Source organism: Narcine bancroftii, chromosome 1 (assembly GCF_036971445.1).
Source record: "Narcine bancroftii isolate sNarBan1 chromosome 1, sNarBan1.hap1, whole genome shotgun sequence".
NCBI classification, from domain to species: domain Eukaryota; kingdom Metazoa; phylum Chordata; class Chondrichthyes; order Torpediniformes; family Narcinidae; genus Narcine; species Narcine bancroftii.
Window position 1 is genome coordinate 339,212,881 of NC_091469.1, and position 27,814 is coordinate 339,240,694.

The 27,814-nt window shown below is 37.1% G+C and overlaps 1 protein-coding gene across 3 annotated transcripts in view; it reads right to left on the reverse strand.

Moving 5' to 3' along the window:
- exoc2 (exocyst complex component 2) overlaps positions 1-27,814 on the reverse strand; it is a 287,207-nt gene that overhangs the window by 235,842 nt on the left and 23,551 nt on the right. For all 3 annotated transcript variants that reach the window (XM_069909660.1, XM_069909652.1, XM_069909669.1), the window contains exon 2: positions 5,015-5,183. In XM_069909660.1, coding sequence (XP_069765761.1) covers positions 5,015-5,132 — 118 coding nt within the window. In that variant the 5' untranslated portion in view covers positions 5,133-5,183. The remainder of the gene's footprint in view (positions 1-5,014; positions 5,184-27,814) is intronic.

Here is a 27,814-nt window from a genome sequence, read left to right on the forward strand (position 1 = left end):
TGGAGAGAGTGCAGTAGACACTACCTAGATTAGAGAATATTAACTATGAGGGAATATTTGACAAACTATTATTATTTGCTCTGCAGCATTGGAGGCAGAGAAAAGACCTGACAGAAGTTTGTAAGATTATGAGAGATAGGGTAGACAGACAGGGTGTTTTTTCAGTATGGAAATGCGCAAGAGGATGAAAATTTAAAGATGTATGAGGATTTTTTTTTTCCATTTATTTTCTTTTTACACACAGAGAGTAGAGGCACTGACAGGGAAGATAATGAAAAAAATATACAATAGCAATGTTTAAAAGCCATTTAAGCAGTCATATGAACCACAAATGGAGGGATATAGACATGTGCAAGCAGATGTGGTTTAAGATGGCATCTTGACTGGCACAGATATTGTGGACCAAAGGGACTGATCTTGAACTCTACAGTTCTATGCTCTATATCAGGTGCCAGACCAGTCTTGCACTCTTGAACTAGTTGTGCTTCAGGAAAAAGCAAAACAGATCAAATTCACTTAATTCTCACCCAGTTTACTTTCAATCATCAACTTTGTTTCAGTGTAATATCAAGCAGCATTTATTCTCCATTACTCTTGAATATCCATTGATGTCCAGATATCCACAGTGTTGACCCAAATATGAATGACAGAGCTGGATTCAAAGGTGAGGTGAGAGTGATTCTCTTTGTCATCAAAAAAAAGGAAAACTGAAGCCCATGTCACAGCCTGCACAAACCAAAATGATTGTAGTTGTTGCAGTCAGTCATTTCCACTGCAGGACACTATGCAGAATTCCTTGGAACAGAATCACAGGCCCAAGAACCCTTAGCTGCCTCACCTTTCACACAAGGCCAAAAATCAAGATGTTTGCCATTGATGGCACAATGTTCATTTGTAATTGCTAAGGATTTCATTTGTAATCCTCAGAAATACCTTGTGCCAGAATAGAATTGTATTTAAACAATATTTAAATGTGGATTGATAAACATTCATGCCACAAAAGTAGCAGGGATTGCTTCATCAACAATAGAATCTGATCACCAAAATTTGTCACTGAGTGGCATAATCATTACCAAGTCCCCTGTCATTAACATTCTAGCAGTCACCATTGATCAGAAATTCAACTGGAACAGTTATGTAAATACTGTTATTACAAACCCAGGTCAAAGCCCGGGCATTGTGTGACATGACACACACCCAACATTCCACAGCTTTTTCAACTTTCACAAGGCCCAAGACCCATTTGCCTGAAGGAGTGAAGCAACAATTTGATGCCATCCAGAAGCCCATTTAATTGGTACACCATCCATTATCAAAAACATTCATTCCTTGCTGCACTGTGATCATGCGCCATCTGCAAAACATATTGTAGCAACTCGTATTGTCCACTCCAAGAACACCTTGCAAATCTGCAACTACTTTCACAGAAAGCCATGAAAAATTCAGGATCCACAGGTTCCCTTCCCTTCAAGCCTACTGACTTGGAGAAATAACCTTTTATCCAGGATCATCAGGATTCCTTGTTTGGAATCTTCTGGATTTCAGAATAATTTCAAAATTGCACAAAAAAGTCACACAAAACAGAGCGAGCAGGGCATTAAATTAATTTAGACAAAGACCATAATAATTTTTTTTTTAATTTTAAAGTAAAACATAAAAATAAAACTAGCTCAGATTTCCACCCCCCCCCCCCCCCCACCCTCCATTATCTTTGGTGGAAAGGTGACTCTCAGCCCCAAGCATCCTGTGGGAGAGAAGCCAGTGGCAGCTGGCTCAATGCGGGATCTATGGCCATCTTCCTTACCCATAAACCCCCTTGCACCTGGAACTGCTCTGGCACTGGCAGAGCGGTTCCAGCTGCGTGGGAGATTATGAGTAACAAAGACGCCCATTACTCTCACATTGAGCTGTTGCTGCGAGCTGGTGCAGCGGTCCGTAAACTCTGAGATGCCACATCAGGAGTTAGATAGGGGTGGGGTGACGGATGGCAGGGGGAGCCACCAGGGACGGGGGACAACAATGGACAGCCAGGGGCGGGGGTAACGGATAGCCGGGAGCAGGGGTGGATGATGACAGCTGAGGGTACGCAACAGACAGCTTGGGATGGGCAACAGATGGCCATGAGCTAGGGGGGGGGGGGGGGGAGGCGATAGTTGACCGAGGGGTGACAGACAACCGGGGGTGATGGACAGCGGGAGGTAGGAGCGAGGCGGTCAGTTGTATTCATTAGCATTTTGTTGTGGACCGCGTGCAGTTAGGTTTTAGGCCATTTCAGAGAGCCGAAAAGTTGAGATGTAAAGACAGAGAAACTCAGCCAAAAGGCATAATCACCTACCTTTCTGAATGCGCAGAGCTGGTCTCTGAGCTGCATATTCCAACCCCTCTCCGAGAGGGATAATCTCCACAGTGCAGCCCTCCACCGATCAATCTGAATATACAGCTGCGCTAAGCGGCTGTTTAGAGGCGAGCTAATGATGCCATCAGCCCGTGACCGATCTCCCCACTCACCCCTCTCCCTCCAAGTCAGGGTCGGTGGGGCAGCGGGAGCCCTCAGGGCAGTAGGAGCAGTGGGGGATGTCAGCGGGGTCAGTGGGGCAGCGGGAGCCCTCAGGGCAGCAGGAACCATTGGGGCAGCAGGGGGTGTCAGCAGGGGCCAGCGGGAGCCATCAAGGGATGGCCAGTGCGGGCTGAGATAGCCACACCAGGCCGCTCCCTGCGGCTCAAAAAGTGGCAGAACAATGGCCATCTTTCCTACCCATAATCCCCCACGTAGCTGGAATAATTCTGGGAACCATAGAGCGGTTTCAGCTGCATGGGAGATTATAGGTAGGGAAGATGGCCATTGCTCTGCCATGCATTTATGATGGGTGGCGTTTCAGCACCAGTCGCCCCACCTTCGTCAGATCCGGAGGGCGTTACGAGGCACCTCTGGATATGAATAGGACACTGGAGCAGCCTTTTAGGGCTGCTGTCTGAAAGGCAAGTTCCCATTTTTCCATCTGCTCTGTAGCCAGTCTCAAGGCAGAGGGCCGACATGAAATAGCCTTTATACTGCAGGTTGGCAGCAAAAATGTCCCCGCCCCTGCCGCAGGAAAAAGTCCAGATTAGAATTAGTTTCTAATTCCCACCTGGAACTTTTTACGCAGCCAGCATTTCGGGAATTTTCCGAGGAATTCTGTTATGTAGAGGCAGTGTAAAAAGCATATTTGATGAGCAGATGTCATCTACTGATAAAAGGACCAGTTTTTTGGAGGTTGCTGGTGTTCGGAAACCTGGATAGAAGGTTAGACACCTGTACCACCATTTTTTCCATTGTCACTGGGTCAAAACAGCCAAATTCCCCTTCCAAAAGCATGATGGGTGCCCCTCCACTTGGAAAACTGCACCAGATCAAGGCGGCAACTCCCCACTACCTTGTCAAAGGCATAAGGAATGGGAAACAAAATTTAAAAAAAAACTTTTAATATTTTTTAAAATGACAATGAAGTGGGTAGGGAATAGAAGGCAAGAATACACAAATTCGGAGATTGAGCTAATTACCATATTAATGCATCATGCTTAATTACTCTAAAATGTATTTTTGGGGGAGGAGGGGCTGGAATGTGGAGAGTGGAGAGATGCATAATTGGAACCTATACTGTGAATGCTATTATTCTGTAGGCTCAGTGAAAAGAACTCTAATTTAGGAACAGATCACAATGCACCGAGAAGCCAAATTAGGCAATTTTCCACTTCCAGAGAAAATTGTTAGAAAGGCAGTGTTTAAAGAACATCTTAGGGAAATACAGAATGGTGATGGATTTAGAGAAGGAATTTCAGAGCTTCCAAGACCATAATAGTTGTCAAGGTAGTGGTCAGAAGTGGAGGAGTAACATTTTTGATGATCAATAGACTTGAAATGAAATACCAGAGAAATGGCAAAGAGTGGGAAGGTTGCACTGTGCTATTAAGAAGGGCTTTTGAAAAGAGTGTTTGAAATTTTTTAAATTTAAGTCAATTTGAGTTTGAAGTCTTTGAGTTTAATGCAGTGATGGTGTGTGAAACTGACGTGTTCGGGTAAAAGGCAGACCTTTAGAATATCTTAAGTTTACAGAAGATGGAACTGGAGAAACCAGCAAGCACTGTATCAATGCAGGCAGAAAACATGAAGGGCAAAGGTCAGGTGATGTTATATAAATTAAACTTAATTTGGGGTCAAACAATGCAAATATGTTACAGCTGGTAACAGATTTACTGTGGGCAAGGAGATCACTCTTATAAGGACCATGACTCATGATGCGGAGGGACTATACCAGATACCTGTCCACATGCCGATGATTGAACGTTTCCTGGAATAGCACCTGAGAGTGATGTCTGTTTTGCAATGCCTGGATAGCATATAAATCTCAGCTTTGCACTGTATTTCAGTACATGCAACAACAAGCTAAACCCTTACTCTAGCATGCCCACTAACAATTGTTGGGAAAATGAATACAATTGATCTCAATGGTATAATGTTTTAAAGTGGCAATACTTCTGTCATTTTGGTCTTCAACTTAATAAAACAAAGAGAATTCCAACACTGAATGTCAAACGGAAGGCCTTCAAAGGATTTTGCAATAACTGTGCAAGAATGGAAGGGAAGCCATTGCTTGTTTGCATTCAGGTCCTCAAGAAATGAAATAAAATAATACATAATGTTTAACAAATATCAGCACAACCCAGAAAATGAGACCTAAGAAACTTCCCTTGCAATTAAAATAATTGTTCCATGCTAGTTAAGCCCCTAGAACATTTTCACTGTTGTGTTGGAAAATTTGGCGTTTAAATCATTGCTCTGTTTAATTTGCACAGTTGGCAGAAGTCCCACAACTTCCACCCTGCTGTTCTCCAGAGAAAATTAGTCACCAATATGCATTATATGCCAATTATTTCAATGCACATTAGGAAAATCTCAATGTTATCAGCTTTAACAATGATATCAGAATGCACTGCTATGAAATTGCTTTCCCTGCATATAATTGTACATTCTTACCTATAAGATCCATGGCTCCCGTTCCCAGATTTTCTCCTCGGATTGTTACTTTTGTCCATGGAAATCCTTCATTTGGTGAGATCCCAGTAACAAGTGGAGGTTGCCGTGGTCGAGACATGATGAGTTTTCAATCACAGATTTTATTTAAAAGCTATCAAGGAACAGCAAGCTACAAAACACAATATAACAAGAATAGCTACATGAATGTCTCTTACGTTATTTCAGGGGGAATAGATAAAACCCTAACCCAATATTGACCAAATAATTTAGCTAAAAAAAAAACATGACGAGGCCATATAGAATTGCATATTCCAGAAACATATTATGATTTCAGTTTACTCATTGTGAATGGTTTCACAAATATATTACGAGAGTTTATACAAATCATTTGATTGCATGCTTTTATTCATCCTCATCAAAATTTTGATCATTTTATATAGATCTAAAAAAAATAACAGAAACTTAACAGTATTGAACAAATCCTGAACTTTTTCAACTATACTTGTTTACAATTAGGAACAGGGCTGATATATACATGTTGAGCTGGAGAATAATTACTCTCCACTGCCAAAACCGAAGATTCTTTTGCAGAGTCTCCAATGTTGAAAAGCTACACAGAAAAAAATGTATTAAACATTTCCTCTTGCCCCTCAGTCAATAAATCTTTCTCCAAATACAAGTGGTGTTGTTGGTTCTTTACTTGAAAACTAGAGTAAAACAAAAGATTACAAACTCTCACAAAATTTAATTACACCTTTTTCTTCAAAGACTGTTTCACTTAAGCGAGTGGTCATGGAAATTGGCCTCACAATTCTGACTTTGAAGATTTGTTTGAGTTTAATGGAAATAATTTTGCAAAATGATAAGTAAAAAAAGACACAAGTAAGAGAAAGCATAATATTCCAATGTGCCTGGTTATTTTTCAAGCACTAAAGGAATACATTTGGAAAGACCAATTTTTTTCCACTGGGTTTATAAATATTTCTTAAATTATACCAACAACTGGTATTGACACAAAGTATATTCAGTAATTCAGGATTCACTTTTATTTTATCACAGAGAATGAAACTAAACCAGATATTCTTAAAGAACTAATACTGAAAATCTACAACTACTCTATTAACCAAGGCACTTTCTAAAATGAATGTGCTGGTTTCAGAGGGAAGAAAAATTAAATTCCAACTTGCAACATTACACCTCAATTCCATTTACAACTTAGATTAGCTTGTCCGTGACATGTTGAAATTGATCTACGAGCTGTAAGGGTGATTAGCACAAGCTCAGTCTTTCAGACTGTTCAGCAGCTGTGATGGACTGGCCGCTGCTTATGGAAGCAGCACACCAGAAATGTTGGACAGAGTTCCTGCGTCCAAGCAAATTAAAGTAAACAGACAAGGTCTTTCTCATCCACCCTGTTAGCAGCCTCTCAGCCAGCCTGGAGACCACACACCCAGACCACACAGCGCCAGCTGAACTCATTTGCACGCAAAGTCTCGAAGCTGTCAGTTGCTGGATGGTGGGAAGGTGGGGGTTGTAAGGAAAGGCACTGGACTCCTATCATTAGGCTTTGGGGGAGGTTAATCCATTCTTTGCTGGGGTAACTTACTGGTCATGGCCTTTCACCATTCACTCTCTCTGCTAACCAAATGACTGATGAATGGTGATTCTAACACTTGTATCTACCTCACCTCACACATTACAAGAAAAGCAAGTTGAGTGTAAAGGAGAAGCTTGCTGAAGATCAAAATTAGCATTGAGCTCGAGGCTAAACATTTCTGGAATAAATTACTCCAGGCACAGCAATGTATACTTCATTTAATCGACACAGTAGTATAAAACAAAGAAAGCAAATTGCCCAGCTTGATCATTTTATAATGTGGAATATTTCAAACTGAATAATAACAATAATGAATTCTATAAATTGATCAATTTTAAAGAAAAAAAATCAACTATTTAAATAAATGATGCATGGTATATAGGAACATTCTTAAGTAACATTTATTAACAGATTCCAAATTTCTAATTCAGTCAATTGTGCAATTTTCCATGCTTGAATTGAAAGAATCTAAAGAGTATTGCAAATCAATCAATATTTCTTTCTTTATACTTCATAAGAAACACAAAGATTATTGTACATTAAGGTGAAAATTTAAATTTATACAGCCCATTGGTCCAACTTTTGACAAAAGGTTATACGCATCGGAGTACAGGAAAACAACCCAAGTCCAGATTTCTCAGATTTCCATCTACTCTATGGTTGATTTCAAGGAATATATTTATTAATATTCAATATTTTATGTCCTTAATATTCTAGAGCTCGAAACTAATGATATATTTATTTTGGAGACAATGATCAACCTGAGGAACACACCAGCTAGTTTGCACAAGGCAATAAATACCTGGAGGTCTAGACTGAAAGATACATGCTGGACAGAACACCAGAAGAGCCTGTTGCTATTCTTCCACTACCACACTGGATCTTTTCAAGTATGCTACACTATAACTTCTACAGGAGCTCTATCGAGAGCACTCTGGCCAGCTCTATTAGTGTTGTACAGTTGCTATAGAAAAATGGATCAGAGGTCAATCCACAGGAAAAGAGTGGCAGAGAATATCAATGGAGTCCCCTCCCCACCCAACCTTCCATCGACGTGAACCTCCAGAATCGCTATATGAAGAGGGCACGCAAAATCATTCAGGATCCCTCCCCCCCCCCGCACACAGCCTCTTTCAGCTGCTCCCATCGGGGAAAGATGTACAGGAGTATCAGAGCCAGCATGATCAACCTGAGGAACAGCTTCTTCCCTTGGGCAGGGAGAATGCTGAATGTCCAAATGAACTGCTCACACTAACTATCCAAGACTCTCATATTCACAAAACATTTTTTTAAATTTATTAGTATATATGACTACTTGTCCTGCATACATATTGTTTGTCTCTATGTGTGTTTTGCTGTTTCATCAGGTTGTACTTGTGCAATCAGATGAAGATAAACTTGAGTTGACTTGCACTTTTCTTGATTGAGTCCCATGGGTAAGGCTTCAACACCTACACTCTCCCAGAAAGGCAAGATGAAGCCAACACCAACAGTTGTTATTTAGAAATTTCAACTTTGTGGTTGCATCTTGTAATTCAATGGAATTACATATCAGCTTTCAGATAGGAATGATGCTACTTTATGATTATTCACCATTTCCAATAATTTTTTCTTGCTGAAGTTAATTATTTTGAACATGTGAAATTTGTGATGAACAAATAAAAAGATACTGAGAAGATTGCAATCCATTAATTCACATCAATCGCTATTCCATCTTAAATTACAAGATTTTAGCAGGCTCGGCATCTAAATTACTGTTAAAAATCTTCATCAAAAAATGTGCTCAGGGAATATTTAACACTAACGTCAAAAATAGAACAGTACAGCACAGGAACAGTTCCTTTGGCCCATCAGGTCTGTGTCAAATGGTGTCCAAATTAAGCTACAACTCTGCTGCCTGCATAAGACACTTATTTAGTCCCCGCATATTCATGTGTTGAATTATTGTGCACGATGATCAACACAGTTCTGGTGCATAGGATGAAGACTCTTGTAAAACAGGTCTATACAAGGTTAGCAGAATGGAAGTATGTTGTCTAGAGGATGCAGGTTTGTTGATGAAGATGATAGGTGTTGTATTCTGGATACCATCAAGAAAGAAACACAACTGTGGTTATCGATGCTGGGTACAGCACATTTGGAGAAGTCATAAGAGCTTATTATGGCACATTGACATGCTGAAGAAGTTGCCAGTTTTTGTTGTTGATTCTAAGGAGAAATGGTCCCAAAAAAACTCTCTCCTGGTTTTTCTCAGGATTAAGAGCTGCCTTGTAAGGGATTATTGAAATATTTGCAATCATTTTTGTATGGCTGTGATTATGACCAGCTTTTTAGCTTTTTTAACATTTTTATATTGTCTAACTCGTATAATCAAGATGTAATTTTATATACTTGTTTTTTGTCTCAAACCCATCAGATGATGCTGTCATTGCTAAGATGAACTTGCTTTGCTCTGCTAGTACCTCCATGAGTGGCTTCCTGCATTTTTAAATATTAATTTTTTGACTTTTCTTTGCCAATCTTTAATGTCTCGTGAATAAAAGATGATCATTTTTATGTAGACGACCTACATTAAAAGTTGAAACAGATGACAATATTTATTATCATGTTAGCATAGCCAAATGACCTTTTGTGTCAAAAGGTTGCAAGTACAAATCCTACTGCAGAAACTCAAGTAATGTGAGACCGACTCTTCAGTACGGTATAAGGAAGTGTTCCTATGTGAGAGATGTCATTATATATTTAACATATATTTAAAATAGTTCCCTCTGTCCAATTGGATCAATAAAGGAAATTATCAGGTGATCATCACACTGCTGTTTGTAGGAACTTGACATCCACAAATTGGCTGCAATGCATCCTACGTTACAATAGTTCTATGCTAGAAGAGCTCAATTTTCTTTGAAGTACTTTGGGTATAGAATATCCAACTACCAATATAACCGCCTAACAGAAAAAAATCTAAAGCAAACTTCAACCAGTGTTTACATTTAAACTACAAGAAATGTGTTACTGTGTAGGCCTGCAGTGTTAATACTGTACCAATATTAAATAGCCCTCATGACCAAGAGAATGCAGTTTTTCTCAAAAACAATGCCAATGCATGTATTTGCTATATTTTAAAAATATAGAAGGGGCAATACAAATTTTAATATTTTCAAAATTAATATATTTTCTCATTCGTGGTCTGTGCACCCAAACATTAAAAATTGGGGCTTTAAATTGGCTGGGACAAATATTTCATGTCATTTAAATAAATTTAAATAATTGTCTAGCATCAACTGGCAGACAGAAATTATATGATCTTTCAAGAGTGACTCAGATAAACCTTTTGGCATTGAAAGGGGCTGCAAAGATGGGTAACATTTCTCCATGAGGCAGCCAAACTTAGCTCAAAAATTCAAAGAAAGGTTTGATATGGAAGGTTACTGTACCAGCTCCAGGAAAATAACATGCAAATCTGCATTAACTAACCATTCCAAATATGCTCACTGAAAATATTCACTGCTCATCCTTCGGCAACTCAATTTGCACAAGATTCAAGCATCTATACTTTTTTGTGTTCCTCTACTGGGCTTACTAATTTGCAAGATATTATTTCTAGTGCTGTAACAGAACCTTACAAGAAGAAAAAGGAGTAATATCTGCCTTCTCCTTAACCCTAACCACTGCAACTAAATATATTTATGATCCAGCCACAAAACAGGATTAAATCGTATTGATAGAATACTGGTGAAACATCCTTTTAATTATTTAATGTACATATTTTGCTCATTCTCAATTATGACACAAAATATTGCAATCTTTTCAAGATGTAGTTTTATTGCGATATAAAGCTATTTTATTTACATTTTACTGAGATCTCATTTGAGGCTAATATTAACAAATGGTACAGTTACTACCTCCAACGCTAATGACTGCACGCCACCAGCAAACAGAGGTCATGCTTATACTACAAATTTAGCTCAAACAAATTTAGAATTTTATACTATCCTTGCTAACATTCTCTTCCACTTTCCAGAAGCCCTGAATCATAATTCCATCACTTAGCATTGACCAAAACCTGCAATACTGTTTAAAATGTTTTTAAAAAAACCACAATGGCAATTGTGTATAATCAGTTAGATTCAATCTCACTTAATGTGATGGACATCATTAAATTTGCAGTCAAATAACAATTTTCATTGAATGTGGACTCCAGGAATTGTTCCAAACAGCATATGGGACATCACTCCAAACTGTGCAGAAACTGCATTTTGGTCATGTGAGTAAAATATTATATTTTAAAACTAAGTGCTGGAACTACTCAGCAGGTCAAGCAACATTTGTGGAGAGAAGCATTATACTTTATGGATACATAACAATAATCTGCTGCTATCTTCAGAGTATGATTGTAGACACTGAAGAAATGTGGAACCACAGGATAAGATTAATACACTGAAGAATAACTTTTATAATGATTGTCAAATGTCATGACTTTCAAAATTCTTTAAATCTGGATCCTGGCAACTTTTTTTTCCCCCACAAGGCATGTGAAAACAAAAAAGGGTAAAATCACTTCAGTATTATAGGTATTTATCCACAACATTACACCTAAATGTGTTCCAAAAGCTATGGAATTATATTTCCATATGCAATGGCATGAGTACACAACCCTTTCCCATTTCCTAAACTTAAATAATCCAGAAAAAATATGATTGAAAGTGTTCAAATAAAATTTATAACACCACTGATACAACTCCAGCAGTTTAAAAGTGCAATACAGCTCCCATTTCAATTTGAGAAGGATTAGCTCTTGTCACGAAACAAATCATTTATACAATGGCATATAAACTTTCCACAAAATAGTTATACCACTCTATGCAATCCAGCATGAAGACTTTATTAAATTCCATACCCAAAATAAAAGCACTAGTCCAAATTCATATCAGGTTAAGTCTTTTAGTTTGTAAACAATGCAATTAAAAGTTAGATTTAATCTCATTATATCAAATTAAAATAATAATCAATGCTTTGCAGTTTCTTTCAACAAGTATTTTAAAATAATCCTACTTCCTTTCCCAAATTTTATTTTGGTTTCTTTTTCCATAATACAAATGAAAATAGCTCATCTATTTCAGTTTATTAAAACATTCAATTAACATTCTGGAACAATACAACTAAGAAAATGTCATTAACCATAAAGTGCATTTGGAGGTTCATATTAAACTTTTTTTCTGCTACTTTAAAACATGTTGAGTAACAATGGGCATGTTGTTTACCTAAAATGAAAATCACAATAAAATCTATATTACACAAGAGCATTTTGATTTTGTTAATTTAAGATTCCAACTGTAATGGTAAAATAATTCCAGTGGTTTATTTTTTCCTGATTCTATTTTAACGTGTACATTTTACAATAAGGTGACGTATTTCAGTCACAATTCAATTAGACAACCAAGTTTTATTTTCATTATAAACTTTACAAACTTTACTTGAAATTATTTACATTTTTATTAATTGTAAACCAAGCCTTACTCCTTTTAAGTTAACACCAACAAGCAGAACATTTTTGGTTCTGATTTTTGTAGCCTCTTATATTACTGGCTACTGGAAGCTACAACACATATTAATTCAAAACATTACATTCAGTTCAAATTTGTACCACCACAATTTTTAAGAAATTATTGCCTAAAATATTTATTGAAGGCAAATTACAATATTAGAACAAAATTATACCCGGCTACTCATGTTCCTTTAACATGAAAGCTATTGCCATGGGTTAATTAATAAATTTGTTTCCATTATTTTTCATCACTCAATCCGAGCCCAGTCTCTATAATCAATTTATCCTTTTTAAAAAAAAACTATTATACAGTAAAACCCCTGGTATCCGGAATTCAAGCAACTGGCAAGAAAATTGAGAAAAGTACATTTTTAAAAATGTAAAATAATAATAAAAGGTTAAAAAATGCATTTAAAATTGTAAAAGTAAATGTTCTCTGAAGTCACACATAAATCTTTAGTGAAGATGGGATCAAATATTCAGCCAGCGGAATGTCTTGTCATGCTTTTCTCATAAAAGCTGTTTTAATAAAGTTGTGTTTGAATACAATGGGGTCACTAAGGATGAAGAATTGGTTGATGCTGCTCGCCATTGGGGTGACTCTCGAAAGTGCCTCCTTATCCCTGCTTAGTAAGCATCACCCCAGTCAAAGGCTTTATCTGTAAGCTATTATTATCTGTAAACATTATTAACAGTTAATTATCTAGAATATTATTGCTCATCTTTTCAGATGGCTCCACAGTGTGTGTGTGTGTGTGTGTGTGTGTGTGTGTGTGTGTGTGTGTGTGTGTGTGTGTGTGTGTGTGTGTGTGTGTGTGTGTGTGTGGCGGGGGTAGCCTGCAGAGGCAGCAACAGTCAAATCATGTCAATGAACGTGACTGAAAATAAATTCAAATGCTTTAAAGTTTATATATTCATGCAAGTAAAGTTTATTAAGTGTAAGTACAGTATAGTCTTTTTGTCTTGTGTCTTTTAAACTGTTAATTTTTAACACAAGTGTTTAGCTAGGCATCACAAGAGCAAGTCTCAAGAAAACATAAAATACACTTATCCGGCATCTACCAATCCCCATAGATGCCAGATTCCAGGGGTTTTACTGTATGAAGATGTGCCCTAGCTGACTTATATGTCCATGAATCAATTTAAGAACTACAAAATGAATTCATTTACCAAACATAATAATAACCTTATTAGGTTACTCACAATTTTTCAGAGTCAGTTCAAAATAATTAAATCCCTTATTTTACAGCTGTAAGTATCAACAACTAAATTTAAAAGATGCAACAAATGCATTGGATGCGTGCATTATGAACATTGAACCAAATATAACCATAAGGGGATTTCAACAATGATTCAACACTTGGCTTTCTGCATATTAATTATCAGTATGATTCTTGATGTAACTAAGTGGCTAAGAAATCAACTAACAAATATACAGCTATTTAGATGCACAGCAATGACTTTAGAATCTGCAAAATGTTACTGCATCAATATCATTAAAAATAATTTTATAGAGAAAAAGTTGCAGAATTGCAATTAATGCCCACAGAAATGCACAATATACATGGTATTTCTTTATTTATCCATTAAGCATATATCTCCACTAAAAAAGGAATCCATTTAAAATCCTAATTGACAGTTGTTTTATTTTTAAATGCACATTGTACACCACAAATTTATATTTCTTTATTATAGTTCACTAAACAAGGCACCTAAATACAAGAAAAGCAAAAAAAAAATCCACCGATTTGAATGTATTTGAATACTTGGAAGCTTTTTCTGTTCATTTCCATTCCTTTTAGATACACCATTACAGTACAATATGGTTCAAGGCAAACCTCAAAAAAAAATCTAGGTCGGAGCACAAAATGAAAGTTACCTCAAATCAAATTTAAATACACATAACCTTCCAGACGGACAGGTCTCATGCTATGTTGCGTATGAAGCACAATGTGATTTTGTTTAATAATCGGATATTATATAAATACAAAGCAGCTAAGGAAATAAATGAGATCAACAGCTAGAAATGACACAATTGATTGAATGTTGTCATTGTCAAAGTAATTTTTAAGTTTATTAAGATTTTTCAAAGTAATTTATTTCCCAACTTACAGTAATAATTTTTAATTATTGTTGCACATACATTTTTGAAAGTAAACCAAATCTCTTTATTTTCACTTTTAAACAGTTCCAAAAATATTTCAGACCTGAAAAAAAATATACTCGCAATATTTCTAACCAGCCCTTGTAACTCAAAAGGTCTCTGGAAGCTTACAGCAACAAATAGGCTTTATGGTTTGTAATTCTCCTATAGAATGTAGACCATGCAAAAGACAATCTGATTAAATTTAAGTAAGTATCATGGGAGTAAATAACTAATAAAATGAGAAATTGTTCGTTGAAACTTCTGGGTTTCCTCTGGCCTTAATCTTATAAGAAAGTGTATTAACTCTTTCCTACTTTATGGAGTGATTACACTCCAAAAATACTGAAATGGTAAGAACACATTTTAGGGCATCTTAAGGTTGTCAAAGGCACCAAAATTGCAATGACATTCATTCTCTTGATCCCTTGATTTAGAGATTGATACTAATATGCTTATAATAATGGTCACAAAAATACTTAGGTTATTATGGATGTTACCCAACGAAAGTACATCTTTCAAAACTAAACCAACATGATAAAGGGGTATATTTTGATAATTAAGGAATAAAGATGGAACCAAAATTTATTTAAATATGAAATAAACAGGAAAACTGAGTCATGGTAACTTTTTCCTTTGTTTAAATGCAAGACCTCAATGATACAAATCTGAAAGAATACCATATATACATCAGAACATTTATTTTTATTTAGTACCATTTGTATAATTCTTCTTGAAAGGTTCTGAAACTATTTCAGTGCATAGACACTACAAGACATCAAAGTCAGCAGCATTATATTTTGCTTTAATACTGGGCATCATTTTGACAATTAAGTATTTTATCTACCAACTTTAGAGACTTGTTTAATGAGCTAAAAACATTGGGCTGATCAGCAACATTTAACGCTTCGAACTGAAGCGTTAAATAAGCTATGCTACGACAACAAATAAGTAAATGTGGAACAGAGATATTTCATCTTGAATTCCTTTTTATATAAACATGCACCATGTTTAATAATATATTGTTTTAAATGAATAAAAACAAATTTGTTTACTTATTAATGAGTGAATTGACAATGTGTGAAAAATAACACTTCACAATTTGAAAGTTGTGTCAGTATGAGGCTTATTTGGGTCTACAGATTCAAAAACCAACTATAAAATTCATAAAATTCACTAAAGTAAAAAAAATTCCAGCTATCACATACAAATCACTTATTATATTCCAAAGTATTTATTTTAAAATGTGATTCAAAAGCTGAACATAATGAAAAACAAAGGAGGCAGATGGACAAAATCCAATTAAGAAAAAGATCTCCATTTATTTAATATGAAAGCATTCTTCCTTTGGACATCCCAGATCACATGTAACCACTCAAGTTGACAGCCAGCAATCAAGCTTTGCAAATGCAGTTTGAACAGCTGTATTTGGTGGGCCAAATAAATGAGAATTGTGTTTCCCATCTGGGTGAAACAGCATTGCCGGTCTCCAGATAATCGTAAGTAGGACATGGGGAAAGGACGAAATCACAGGTGTTGAATCTTTCCCCATGGCATTTCCCCTTTTTTTAAAAAAAAATTGGAGACATACTGAAGTTTATCTGCAATATTCGAGTTGGCAATGATGCAATAATGAAAAAAAAAATGACGTTGAAAACACACAAAATATATCTGCACGTTATCTTGCTGAGATTTAAAACTATGGCACACATTCTAACTTCAATTTAGGACAACCATAACTGAGATTTTATCATGCCATGTAGAAGAGGACAAGGTCGTCAGAAACTTAATATTAATTATGCTAATATTTATCAATAGCTTGAACAATAGAGTGCAAATGTGCATTTTGAAATAGATGATGCCAAAAAATCCATTCTCATCAAAAGAATGTGATTATGGATATTGCAATGATATCCCCTAACATACAATGTTTTTATGGAATGTTTCTGTTCACTTAAAATAAAAAATAACCAGTATTAAAACTTATCAGAAACATCGGAATGTTCTTTTATTGATTTTAATTATTTCAAATATAGAAATGTTCACTGAAGTCATTTTTTTCTTATTTAGATAATACGTCATCTTTTTAGTGGTTTTTTTTTTAAAAAAAACAACTTTTTTCAGTCCTCTAAATGTTAATATAATTAAGATACTGTACAGGATAACAAGTCCAAGAATCTAATGTGAAAGCTCTCTCCACATGCAACACGATTGCAACATTCATTAAAAACTGAGAAAGGTGTCAGGGCTGGTGAACAGAACAACAAAATACACCTATGCAGAGCAAGATTTGTACAACAGAAAAGTACATTCTTTTTCAAATTTGTTCATCTTCAAATCAATGTTCTTCAAACGATGCCATGTAATTTTAATTCAAGAAGAACTATATTGGAACATATGATTAGTTCCTTCTAATTTTAAGAACAGTAAGTTTGATGCTTGTAAGCTCAGTTGGTTCGGTTGGCATGTATGTAACCTGCAGATCAGATCAATGCACAACATTGTGCCTTTAAATCCAACTGACTTTAAACAATTCAGATGGGATTGGAGAAGCAAGTGACACGCAACTTAAGACCCATCAAAAAAGTTGAGGTTCTTTTCCCCAAATTCTATCAATAAAAAGAAAATTTGCAAATAACATAAAAATAGACATGACAAGAAGTAAAAGGGCCAGCAATAACAAAAATATATAATTTATCACCATCCTTTTGATCAACATTCTTTTCCTTTGCCGATGCTCACTGCCCAAATTATTGCCATTAATTTTCCCCAGAAATATACCTTTGAATCATTATACAAAAGGTCTAAAATTTGAAAAATTAAATTAAATTTAAAAAAAAGAATCACAAGGTGCTAGAGAATGTTATCACTCAGCAATTAAAAGAGCAAGACCTACTTCACATTTCAGTCATGACATACTTGGACACCATTGAATCCTGTCAACGTGCCACAACTCAAATATCAACCTTTTTTTCCTGACTCTAACTAAACTGTATTTTGAGCATTTTCTATTCATACCTTCTCCCCAGCAATTCCTGTTTACTGGCAATGCTGGAGTTTTTCCTATGGAAGCAAAAATGCAAACCTGGCATTTTTCCATAATGGGTTTCCTTGCAACACCACAGTGAAAGATCTTTACGAAAAGTTCATCATTTATTGTTACTGACAAATCGTAAGCAGCTATAAACAATTGTTCATGAGCTGCAGATCTCAATTACAACTAACATTTACATGGAATTACCAAACAATTGGAATAACGTATCTTGAAAATAAACATGAAATGAAATCTGAAACAACAAATCTCATCAATAAAATAGAACTTAAATCAATATAATGGAGATCCACATTTTTATTATTATTTATTCATTATAATAAGACACTCCAAAGACAATAAGTTGTTTAATTTATATGTAACACAACAGAGGCATCACTTGAAAGCATTTTGTTTAGTTTGTTAAACTGAAAGCCCATAGGTATTTTACTAATTTAGAAAGACGTATTTACCTTGCACTTGGAGCTGTTCATAATAAGCTGGAACATTAAGGCTTGAAGGTATGATTAAAGTGAAGAAGACTGAATTTTCTTAAGAGGTTAAAAGAATTCTTAACCATTCAAAAAACGTTATTCTCAGTAGGATTCTTCAGCTGCATAAAAAAAGTCTGATACATGAAAGCTTAATATTCTGTTATTGTAATGTAATTATGATATTCAAAGACATTTCCTTAAATGTGAAAATATAAAATTCAATCTAACTGCAGCTCACAATAAAATACAGCAAGATCGTTCAATGAACAGGCTTTATTCTTACAGCTGATATCGCCTCAAACCGTGCATCTTGGCGCCTCACAGTTCGGCGGGCAGCAACCATCTTTGAAGAAGACCGCAGAGCCCACCTCACTGTCAAAAGGCAAAGGAAAAAAAACCCAACACCCAACCCCAACAAACCAATTTTCCCCTGCAGCCGCTGCAACCGTGTCTGCCTGTCCCGCATCGGACTTGTCAGCCACAAACGAGCCTGCAGCTGATGTGGACATCAACCCTCCATAAATCTTCGTCCGCGAAGCCAAGCCAAAGAAAGAAAGATTCTTACAATATAGGATGTTATCTCAAATGCTAGTGCATTTCTAAATCCTGTTCAAATTTAATCTACATACAAATACTAATAAAAGGTGAATATATTAAATATCTATGATATTATTTCTGGCAACAATCAGGCTTTTTAAACAGGAAAAACTCAGGAAAAGTTTCCGTGCATTGTTCAGAAATAAAATCTACACAATGATTAATAAGAACTGAGGTCCTCCATCAGCCAGCTCCCCACCATGACTACCAGCCCCCCCACATCTCCATCGGGCACACAAAACTCAAAACGGTCAACCAGTTTACCTATCTCGGCTGCACCATTTCATCAGATGCAAGGATCGACAATGAGATAGACAACAGACTCGCCAAGGCAAATAGCGCCTTTGGAAGACTACACAAAAGAGTCTGGAAAAACAACCAACTGAAAAACCTCACAAAGATAAGCGTATACAGAGCCGTTGTCATACCCACACTCCTGTTCGGCTCCGAATCATGGGTCCTCTACCGGCACCACCTACGGCTCCTAGAACGCTTCCACCAGCGTTGTCTCCGCTCCATCCTCAACATCCATTGGAGCGCTCACACCCCTAACGTCGAGGTACTCGAGATGGCAGAGGTCGACAGCATCGAGTCCACGCTGCTGAAGATCCAGCTGCGCTGGATGGGTCACGTCTCCAGAATGGAGGACCATCGCCTTCCCAAGATCGTATTATATGGCGAGCTCTCCACTGGCCACCGTGACAGAGGTGCACCAAAGAAAAGGTACAAGGACTGCCTAAAGAAATCTCTTGGTGCCTGCCACATTGACCACCGCCAGTGGGCTGATAACGCCTCAAACCGTGCATCTTGGCGCCTCACAGTTTGGCGGGCAGCAGCCTCCTTTGAAGAAGACCGCAGAGCCCACCTCACTGACAAAAGGCAAAGGAGGAAAAACCCAACACCCAACCCCAACCAACCAATTTTCCCTTGCAACCGCTGCAATCGTGTCTGCCTGTCCCGCATCGGACTGGTCAGCCACAAACGAGCCTGCAGCTGACGTGGACTTTTTACCCCCTCCATAAATCTTCGTCCGCGAAGCCAAGCCAAAGAGAAAGAAGACTACTGCTGACCTCAGGAGGACACTACTTTAGGAATTACAGGACAAACATTGGCCCGACATTCTGCCGTGTCTACATTTAAAGAATTTATTGTAGAGTTAACTTGACATAATGTCTAATTAAATAGATAAACTCGTGATGATGCAAAATACACATGACTCTCCTGAGCATTCTTGGGTCCATCCAGAAAAAAACTATCCTGTTTGGTCTCCACGCCATCAGTCCAAATATCTGCACACCAAATGAAAACATCAAGACTTGTAAACAGACATTATGCCCACTGAATTTTACAAACTTGAAAGAGATTCCCAGATACAAGTTCATAAACTTATTTCCTACATCTGTGAAAAGAAGAAAGGTAAAGCACAGATCCTATAATTATAGCCATCTTCAAGAAAAAAAACAATCCATTATGATAACTACAGAGGTATCTCCTTGCTGATTGCTATAGGAAAAGTTATTGCTGGAATACTTCTCAACCAACAACTCCCAGTAGCAAAGACCTGCTCCCAAATGACAGTGTGGATCACATTCACCTGGAAGTACAATGATCATGACTTTTACTGTACATTCACTCCAACAGAATTCATGACCTTTCGAGATCCTCAATTGAGATGGACTGTGGAGCACCCTGCTCCAATAAAGCTACCAGTAGAAATGTGTCCTCTTATGCATCTACCACCTGATGAAAGCCATACTCTTGAGCAACTGGTTCTCAACTTAGTGCTGGCTTGGAGTCAAGCAAGCTGGCATCATCCACTCAATATTTTCCTCAATCAGCCCTGCTCACCTCCCACAGACTTCTTGTTGGAGTCAATCAGGTTAATGTATCAATCTAACCTTCCCTCTCTCAAAGCCCATAACCATTTCACTAACATCTATATGCCTATCCAAGTATCTTTTAAATGTCCATCTTGTATCACTGCTCTCAGCAATGAGTTCCAGGCATCTACCACTCTCTGTATAAAAAAAAACTACCACTGGTGTCTCCACTCACCTTGAACAGATACCGTCATTGCAACCTTGGAAAAAATTATTCAATATGTCATTAAGAACCAGGTCCCCTGATGAGGAGCACAGAAGAAATCAAGAACAAATGGCCAAAGGAATTTATCACCTCCCAAACCAGCTAAGATACAAGGGATTGCCACCTGCAGCAAACTCAGAGAGCAGAAAACAGTGAGTGAATTAACCTCACTGAGAAGAGTGATTGGATAGTGGAATCAGGGGGGTATTTCTACAGTTTTTTTTTTAAACTGGCCTATTGCCCCTGATACATGAAGTGTATGCAGTTACAGCTCTGAGCCAACCACATAGCACAGATGGGTTACAGAAGGATTCACCTCGGAACATCCACAATGCTGAGATAGCATGAGCAGGCTTTTCAAAAGGCCTCAAGCACCGATGACTTCGGAACATAATGGAGATTTGGAAGCAGGGGTCGAAGAGGTGCTATTGGGATGCAAGGCTTCAAGCTCAGATTCACCGCTTAACGACATGGCATGTAGCTATGGAGGATATTGGGGATGGGAGGCAGCTACATCAAGTAGGCTGTGGTTCAACACCCACTTGATGTTTCTGGAGGGACTACTTTGGTTTTTCTTTCATATTTTAACAATGGAATGTGTGTTCACCTAAAATTGGAAAAGTCAATGTTAATTACGTTGTAAGCTATTCAAGCAAAATATGACATGTTGTTCTTCCTGTCTACGTTTGACCTCTTACTATGAAAAGCCATCTTTTCAGTGATGAGGAGTTTCCGGATGAAAAAAGGAAACAATGAAGGATACCTGAAAGCTGTGGAAGGGCCACAAAATCAAATTTGGTGCAGTTGGAGACTGCAAACCTTAATTCCCAGATTAACTCAATGTCTTTTATGCCTGAATTGACCACATGAACAAGGAAGAACCATCACTACACACCTTCATGGGCTCTGATGATCTTCTCCAGTCCGTATCTGAGGATGATGTGTGGCCTACCTTCAGGAGAGTCATTCCAAGGAAAGTATCTGCTCCAGATGGAGCACCTGGCTGAGTTTTAAAAATCTGTGCTGACCAACTTGTCAGCGTATTCAAGGATATCTTCAACATCTCACCCCGGCAGGGCATGGTGCCCATCTGTTTCAAACTGGCATCAATCATTCCGCTGCCCAAGGAGAGTATGGTAACCTGCCTAAATGGCTATAAACTAATGGCACTCACATCGACAATAATAAAGTATTTTAAAAGGTTGGTATTGAAGCATATCAGCTGTCTGAACAGCAATAATTCATCTATCACGGCAATAGGTCCACGACAAATGCCATCTTACTGGCTCTACACAAAGATGCATACATCAGGATGCTCTTTATTGACTTCAGTTCAGCTTTTAACACCATCATCCCCTCAAACTCATCTGCAAACTCCATGACCTGGAAGTTAACACCCCACTATGTAATTGGATCATAGATTTCCTCACCTCCAGACTACAATCAGTGAAGATTGGTAAGAACATCTCCTCCACAATCACCAACAGTACCAGAGCACCACAGGGCTGCATTCTTAGCACCCTGCTCTACTCACTTTATACCTACAACTGTGTGGCTTGGTACGACAATAACACCATCTACAAATTTGCTGACGATACCCCGGTAGTGGGTTTTACAAAAAGGGGCGATGAGACAGCATACAGGAGAATAAAAACTTGGCTGACAACAACCTCACATTCAATATCACCAAAACCATGCAACTGATTGTTGACTTTAGGAAGGAAAAACCAAAAGTGTATAATCCAGTGATCATTGTGGGATCAGAGGTGGAGCGGGTGAGGAAATTTAATTTCTTGTGAGTTTCTATCTCAGAGGATCTTTCCTTGGGCCAACACACTAATGGTATCATGGTCAAAGCATGTCAGTGTAATGCGCATCGAAAGAACCAAAGTCTTGTTGATCCAAACCAAGACTTTTATTAACTAAAAGACTGGAGCATATCACAAGTAGGTCGACCAGTCTAGAATGACCTGGTCTAGCTAGGAGCAATCCTTTAAGACCTGCAAGTAGGTGTGGCTACACTCTCAGCCAATCACAGTCATCCTACACTATCATCTGTACATCTACACATTGGTGATAGAGTCTGTACTATCACATTCAGCACCTGCAATTCCTCTGCAGTGTGCAGAGTATGACATCAGAAACCCTAGCAAAAATCTACAGATTGTGTGGTGGAAAGTGTGCTGACCAGCTGAATCATGGTCTGGTATGGGGACATCAATATCCCCGAGCATAAAAGTCTGCAAAAGATAGTGGACATAGCCCAGGACATCAAACAAACCCTCCCCACCATCATCGACAGGGAACTCTGCTATCGGAGAACAGCAGCAATCATCAGAGATCCACATCACGTTCTGTTCTGGCTGCTACCATTATGAAGGAGGAGCCGCAAGACTCACGTCACCAGGTTCAGGAAAAGTTGCTACCCGTTCACCATCAGATTCCTCAACAATGAACTCAATCAGGGACTCATTTAAGGGCTCTAGCACTTTTTTTTCCTCTCTGTATTGCACAGTTTGTTGACATTTCTTTACATGTGCATTTTTTTTGCACTACCAATAAGTGGTAACTTTGCCCGCAGGTAAAAGAATCTCAGGGTTGCCTGTGATCTCATGTGTGTACCAAATAGAAGTTCAAGATGACCAGTGCATACAAAGCAAGTGCTCCTCCAAACAACTTGTGGAAAAAAATTCTTGAGGCACAAGATTTTACAATTCTATAATTGAACAGACAGGAATTAAATAAAGAAAGTAAACACAGCTTTGTTAGCAGATCCTACCTCACCAATTTGATAGTTTCTTTTTTGGAATGAACACAATGTTTGATGATGGCAGTACGGTTGATGTGGTCTACATATATTTTTAATCAGGATCTTGACAAGGGCACACATGGAGATCAGAGTCCAAATGATCGAAAGCAATTTGACAAAGTGAATCCAAACCTGGCTTTGTTACATGAGGTAGAGGTGAAAGTGGAGGATTATTAGTGATTGAATGCCTGTGACCAGTGGTGTACTATGGATTTGATGCAGTGACCCTTGCAGTTTGGCATGCATATTTGTGATGTGGATGTAAATGTGCAAGGTACGATCAGTAAATTTGCAGATAACACCAAAACTGATGGTGGGTGGTGTTGTTAGAGAGGAAGATGGGCTTACGATACAGAAAGATATCAATCAGTTGGTGAGATGGGCAGAATATCAAAAAACTGAATTTAATCCTGATAACAAGGAAATACACTTTGAGAGGGCAAGGGAGTTTAGCAGTAACCTGAGAAAGAACTTTTTCAACCAAAGGACTCTAGAATATACTGCCTCAGTGGGTAATAGATGGATACTCTCACAATTTTTTTTAAAAAGGTGTCTAGACAGGCACTTGCAAAGGCAGAGAAATTCATGCATCAGGAGGTTGTGAATGGGATCAGTGAAGATGGGAATTAATGATCTGCTGAGACATGGTGGTCCAAAAGATCTGTGTATGAATATTGCCATGTCCCACATTGACCTCATCAGCACCTCACAATCCATTAAACTATAAGAGACTGACTGAGCAGAATTTTTCAGAAACAGAGGACATGAGCAGTGAGGAAAAATAAAAATAATAGAAATGTAGTTATATATTGCAAATCCTATGCCACTTGTACCATTGTAAGGAATTAGTTCGGCAAAATGAATACTGGTGGGATAAGAAATTTGGAATAAAGATATCAAAGTAATTCCCAATTCCATACAGTGTCTTATCAAACAATTTAACAAAAAAAAGATGAATAAGCTAACAATCGGTGTATTTTGAGGTTTTCACCTTTTAGTATTTTACATGGTCTTTATATTTAGTATTTCAAGGGCCACCAGAGCAAATCTGGTGCCACTTATAATTGATCTCTTCTACTTGCAGGGGTATTTTTCCTTCCAATTGCAAAGAAACCAAATGCTCACTGGATACAAGAAAGTCAATAGGCACTGATAGAACTGATTTATGGAGGGCTTTGGTCACGTGAAGGACTTAGATATGTTTTGATCGAGCTCTCCCTGAAGAGTAGCAAAAAGAAATTAAAATGTTTAAATTAAGAACTTTTCACAAAAAAAATGGACAAAAAAAGTACTAAGGAACGAAGGCAGCTGAGAACAAAAAAAATTTAAGATGTTCCTACTCAGGCAGGAACATCAAGCGAAAGTCCAAAAGGGAGTGGCACAAGAGTGGCCTCGGGACTGGCAGACTGGGGAAAAATCGGGACAATAATTAAATATTATCCTGGAGAAAATGGAAAACTTGAGCAACCGATTAGTGGGCATGGAAAATGTAATGAGAGACATGACTGAAAGGATGACTGAAATTAAAGAAATCATTGAAGTTTTAATGGAAAGAATGAGTAAAGCAGAAGTTGACAGTAAAAACACAAGCTAAGCTTCAAAGAAAGATGTGAAGCAATGGGATTCGGACAGACAAGGTCTGTTGGACAAGATCGGCCACATACAAAATAATGTCTGAACTATTGGAGTGAAAGAAGGAATTGAGGGAAGAGATTTGGTGGGCATTTTTCAAAACATGGATCCCACGAGTGCTGGAAAAAGACAAATTCAGAGAAAAAAAATGCATATTGAAAAGGCTCACCGGACCCTCAGACCCAAGAGAGCTGGTGATCAGCAACCACGACCAGTCCTGGCAAGACTTTTGAGTTACTAAGAATGGGAGACAATTCTGGGAGCAGCATATGAATACTCTGACCAAAACAATGGTTCACCTGAGATTGAACATGAAAAAGTGTGATTTTTCCAAGAGTTTAGTCCTACTTTGATTAAGCAAAGGAAGGAATTTGATGAAGTAAAAAGACAATTGTTTTCCAAAAACTTGAAATATTCGATGATATACCCCTGACTCTGAGGGTGAAAGTAGCAGAAAGTATAATCAACAATTATTAAAGACTAAGAATTAGGTGAAAAACTTCCTATTTAGTTTATGAAAAAGATAAGGTTGTCAAAGAGGAAGACTGTGAAGAATATTTACCTGGGGACTGAGTAAAAGTTGAATTTTTTTTTAAATCTTCTATTTATTGTTAAAAAGCAAATTTTATTGAAATGTTCATGTAGAGGTCAGAAAAGAGAGAAAATTTGGGAAAAGTAGTAGTAGTTCTAAGTGGGAAAATGACGCCCGGAGAAGAGCATTTATAAAAGGTGGTGCTAAAGGGGTTCTTCCTCCTCGAGAGATTCCACAGGCTTTCTTCGTGGGCTTTCAGGGTTTCCTGTTCATGTCACAATCAAAGACATTATGTGTTATTTTTAGAAGACGAAAGATCACTACATTATTTAAACAACAGAAAAGGTTTTATTGTTAATCAATATTTATTTTAAAAAATCAATATGGATAGAACGTTAAAATTTATTAGTCTTAATGTTAATGGGATAAATGGGTCAGTGAAGAGGAGGTGGGTCTTGGCACACTTAAAAAAAATAAAGACAGATATAATCTTTCTACAAGAAACACATTTAATCAAATCGGAATTTGCAATTTTTTTTTTAAAAAGGATGGGTGGGACAAGTAATACCATCCTTATTTGACTCAAAAGCAAGAGGAGTAGCGATTCTAATTAACAAAAATATACCAATAAGGAATTAATTCTGCAAAATGAATACTGGTGGGAAGACAGATGGAATCAAATATTTAGGAATAAGCGATTAAAAATTTACAGAACATATAAATTTAATTACAGTCCTCTTTTAGAAAAAAAGAGATAATTTTACAAAGACCTGCTGATTATTCTAGTGGGAAGAGTAAATTGAATTAAAATGAAAGTGATGCCAAGCTTACAGTATCTTTTTCAATCATTGCCTATTGCAATACCTAAAAAATTATTTAAATTATTGAATAATTACATTATGCAATTCATATGGAATAATAAAGTGCCAAGAAATTCATTGGAAAAGATAACATGGGATTATAAATTGGGAGGACTCAGACTTTCGAACTTTAAGAAATACTACTTATAAGCACAAACAAGATTTTTATCTTTTTTTTTAAGAAAACAGTTGGATCCAAATGGGATCCAACAGTTGGATCCAAATGGGATTGAATTCAATAGAAGAAACAGCGAAGGACTTTATTTATAAGTGGAATGTTAAGTTAATAACAAAAAAAGACAGATAACCCTATATTAATACATATGATCAAAATATGGCAAAAAAAGTGTATTGGAAAAAAGCAAGTATATCATTAATAACTCCATTATGTAAAAATGTATTGCTGCTTACGAATCTGGGCAACAAAATATTGAATTCATGGCAGGACAAAAGAATAAGATATATTGATGATTGCTATATGGAGGGATCTCTCATGTCTTTTAAACAATTAAGAAACAATTAGGGAGTAGCTAATGGGGACTTTCTTTTGCTTTCTCCAGCTAAGAACATTCTTAAGAGAAAGATAGGGGCCAAGTTTGGCCCCACCTGAAGTTAGTGAAATGGAACAAACAATTTGGCTGGGGAATATACCTAAATTTATAGCTAAGATGTACTATGCTCTCCAGATGGAAACCAAGTTTACAGAGATCAAGAGAGAGATGGGAGTCGGATCTAAATGTCATAATAATGGAGATACTGGTCTGATTGGCATTTGGACAGCATAACATCAATTATAAATGCAAGATATGGATTAGTGCAATATAATTTTTATACCAATTACATCTCACACCATGGAAGTTGCTTAGATCAAAATCTGAAATATCAGAGATATGTTTTAGGTGTGGAAAAGAAATAGGAACGTTTCTACATGCTACGTGGTCGTGTGTGAAGGTGAGACCTTTCTGGCAGGATATTACTGAAATATTAGCAAGGATAACAGGGGTGGCCTTCGCAGGCAAGCCAGAGCTTTATCTTTTAGGCAACTTCATTAAAATAAGTAATTAACTAAATTCCAAATTTCAATTGTTAAAATAGTCTTAGCAGTGGCTAAGAAATGTATTGCAATTACTTAGAAATCCAACTCCCCACTATGGAAAAAAATTACATACAACTTAAAGAACAAATATGATGTATTTATTAAGATATGGCAGCCATATTTGGACCATATAGGGGCCCAATTGTAATTATAAATACAATAATAAAAAGGATAATAATAAATGCTGCAATAGTATAAATGCAAATGACTTTCTCATATAGAATTTTTGATGATCAAGTGTGAGCCATGTCGGTGTGTGGATTTAAAATGTGAAAGGGAGGGGAGGAGGGGTTGTTTTGTTTCTTTAAAGAAAAAGTTTTTAATACATGTATTTAATATTGAAGAGTTTTTCTATGTTTATTTATAGAAAATAAACAAA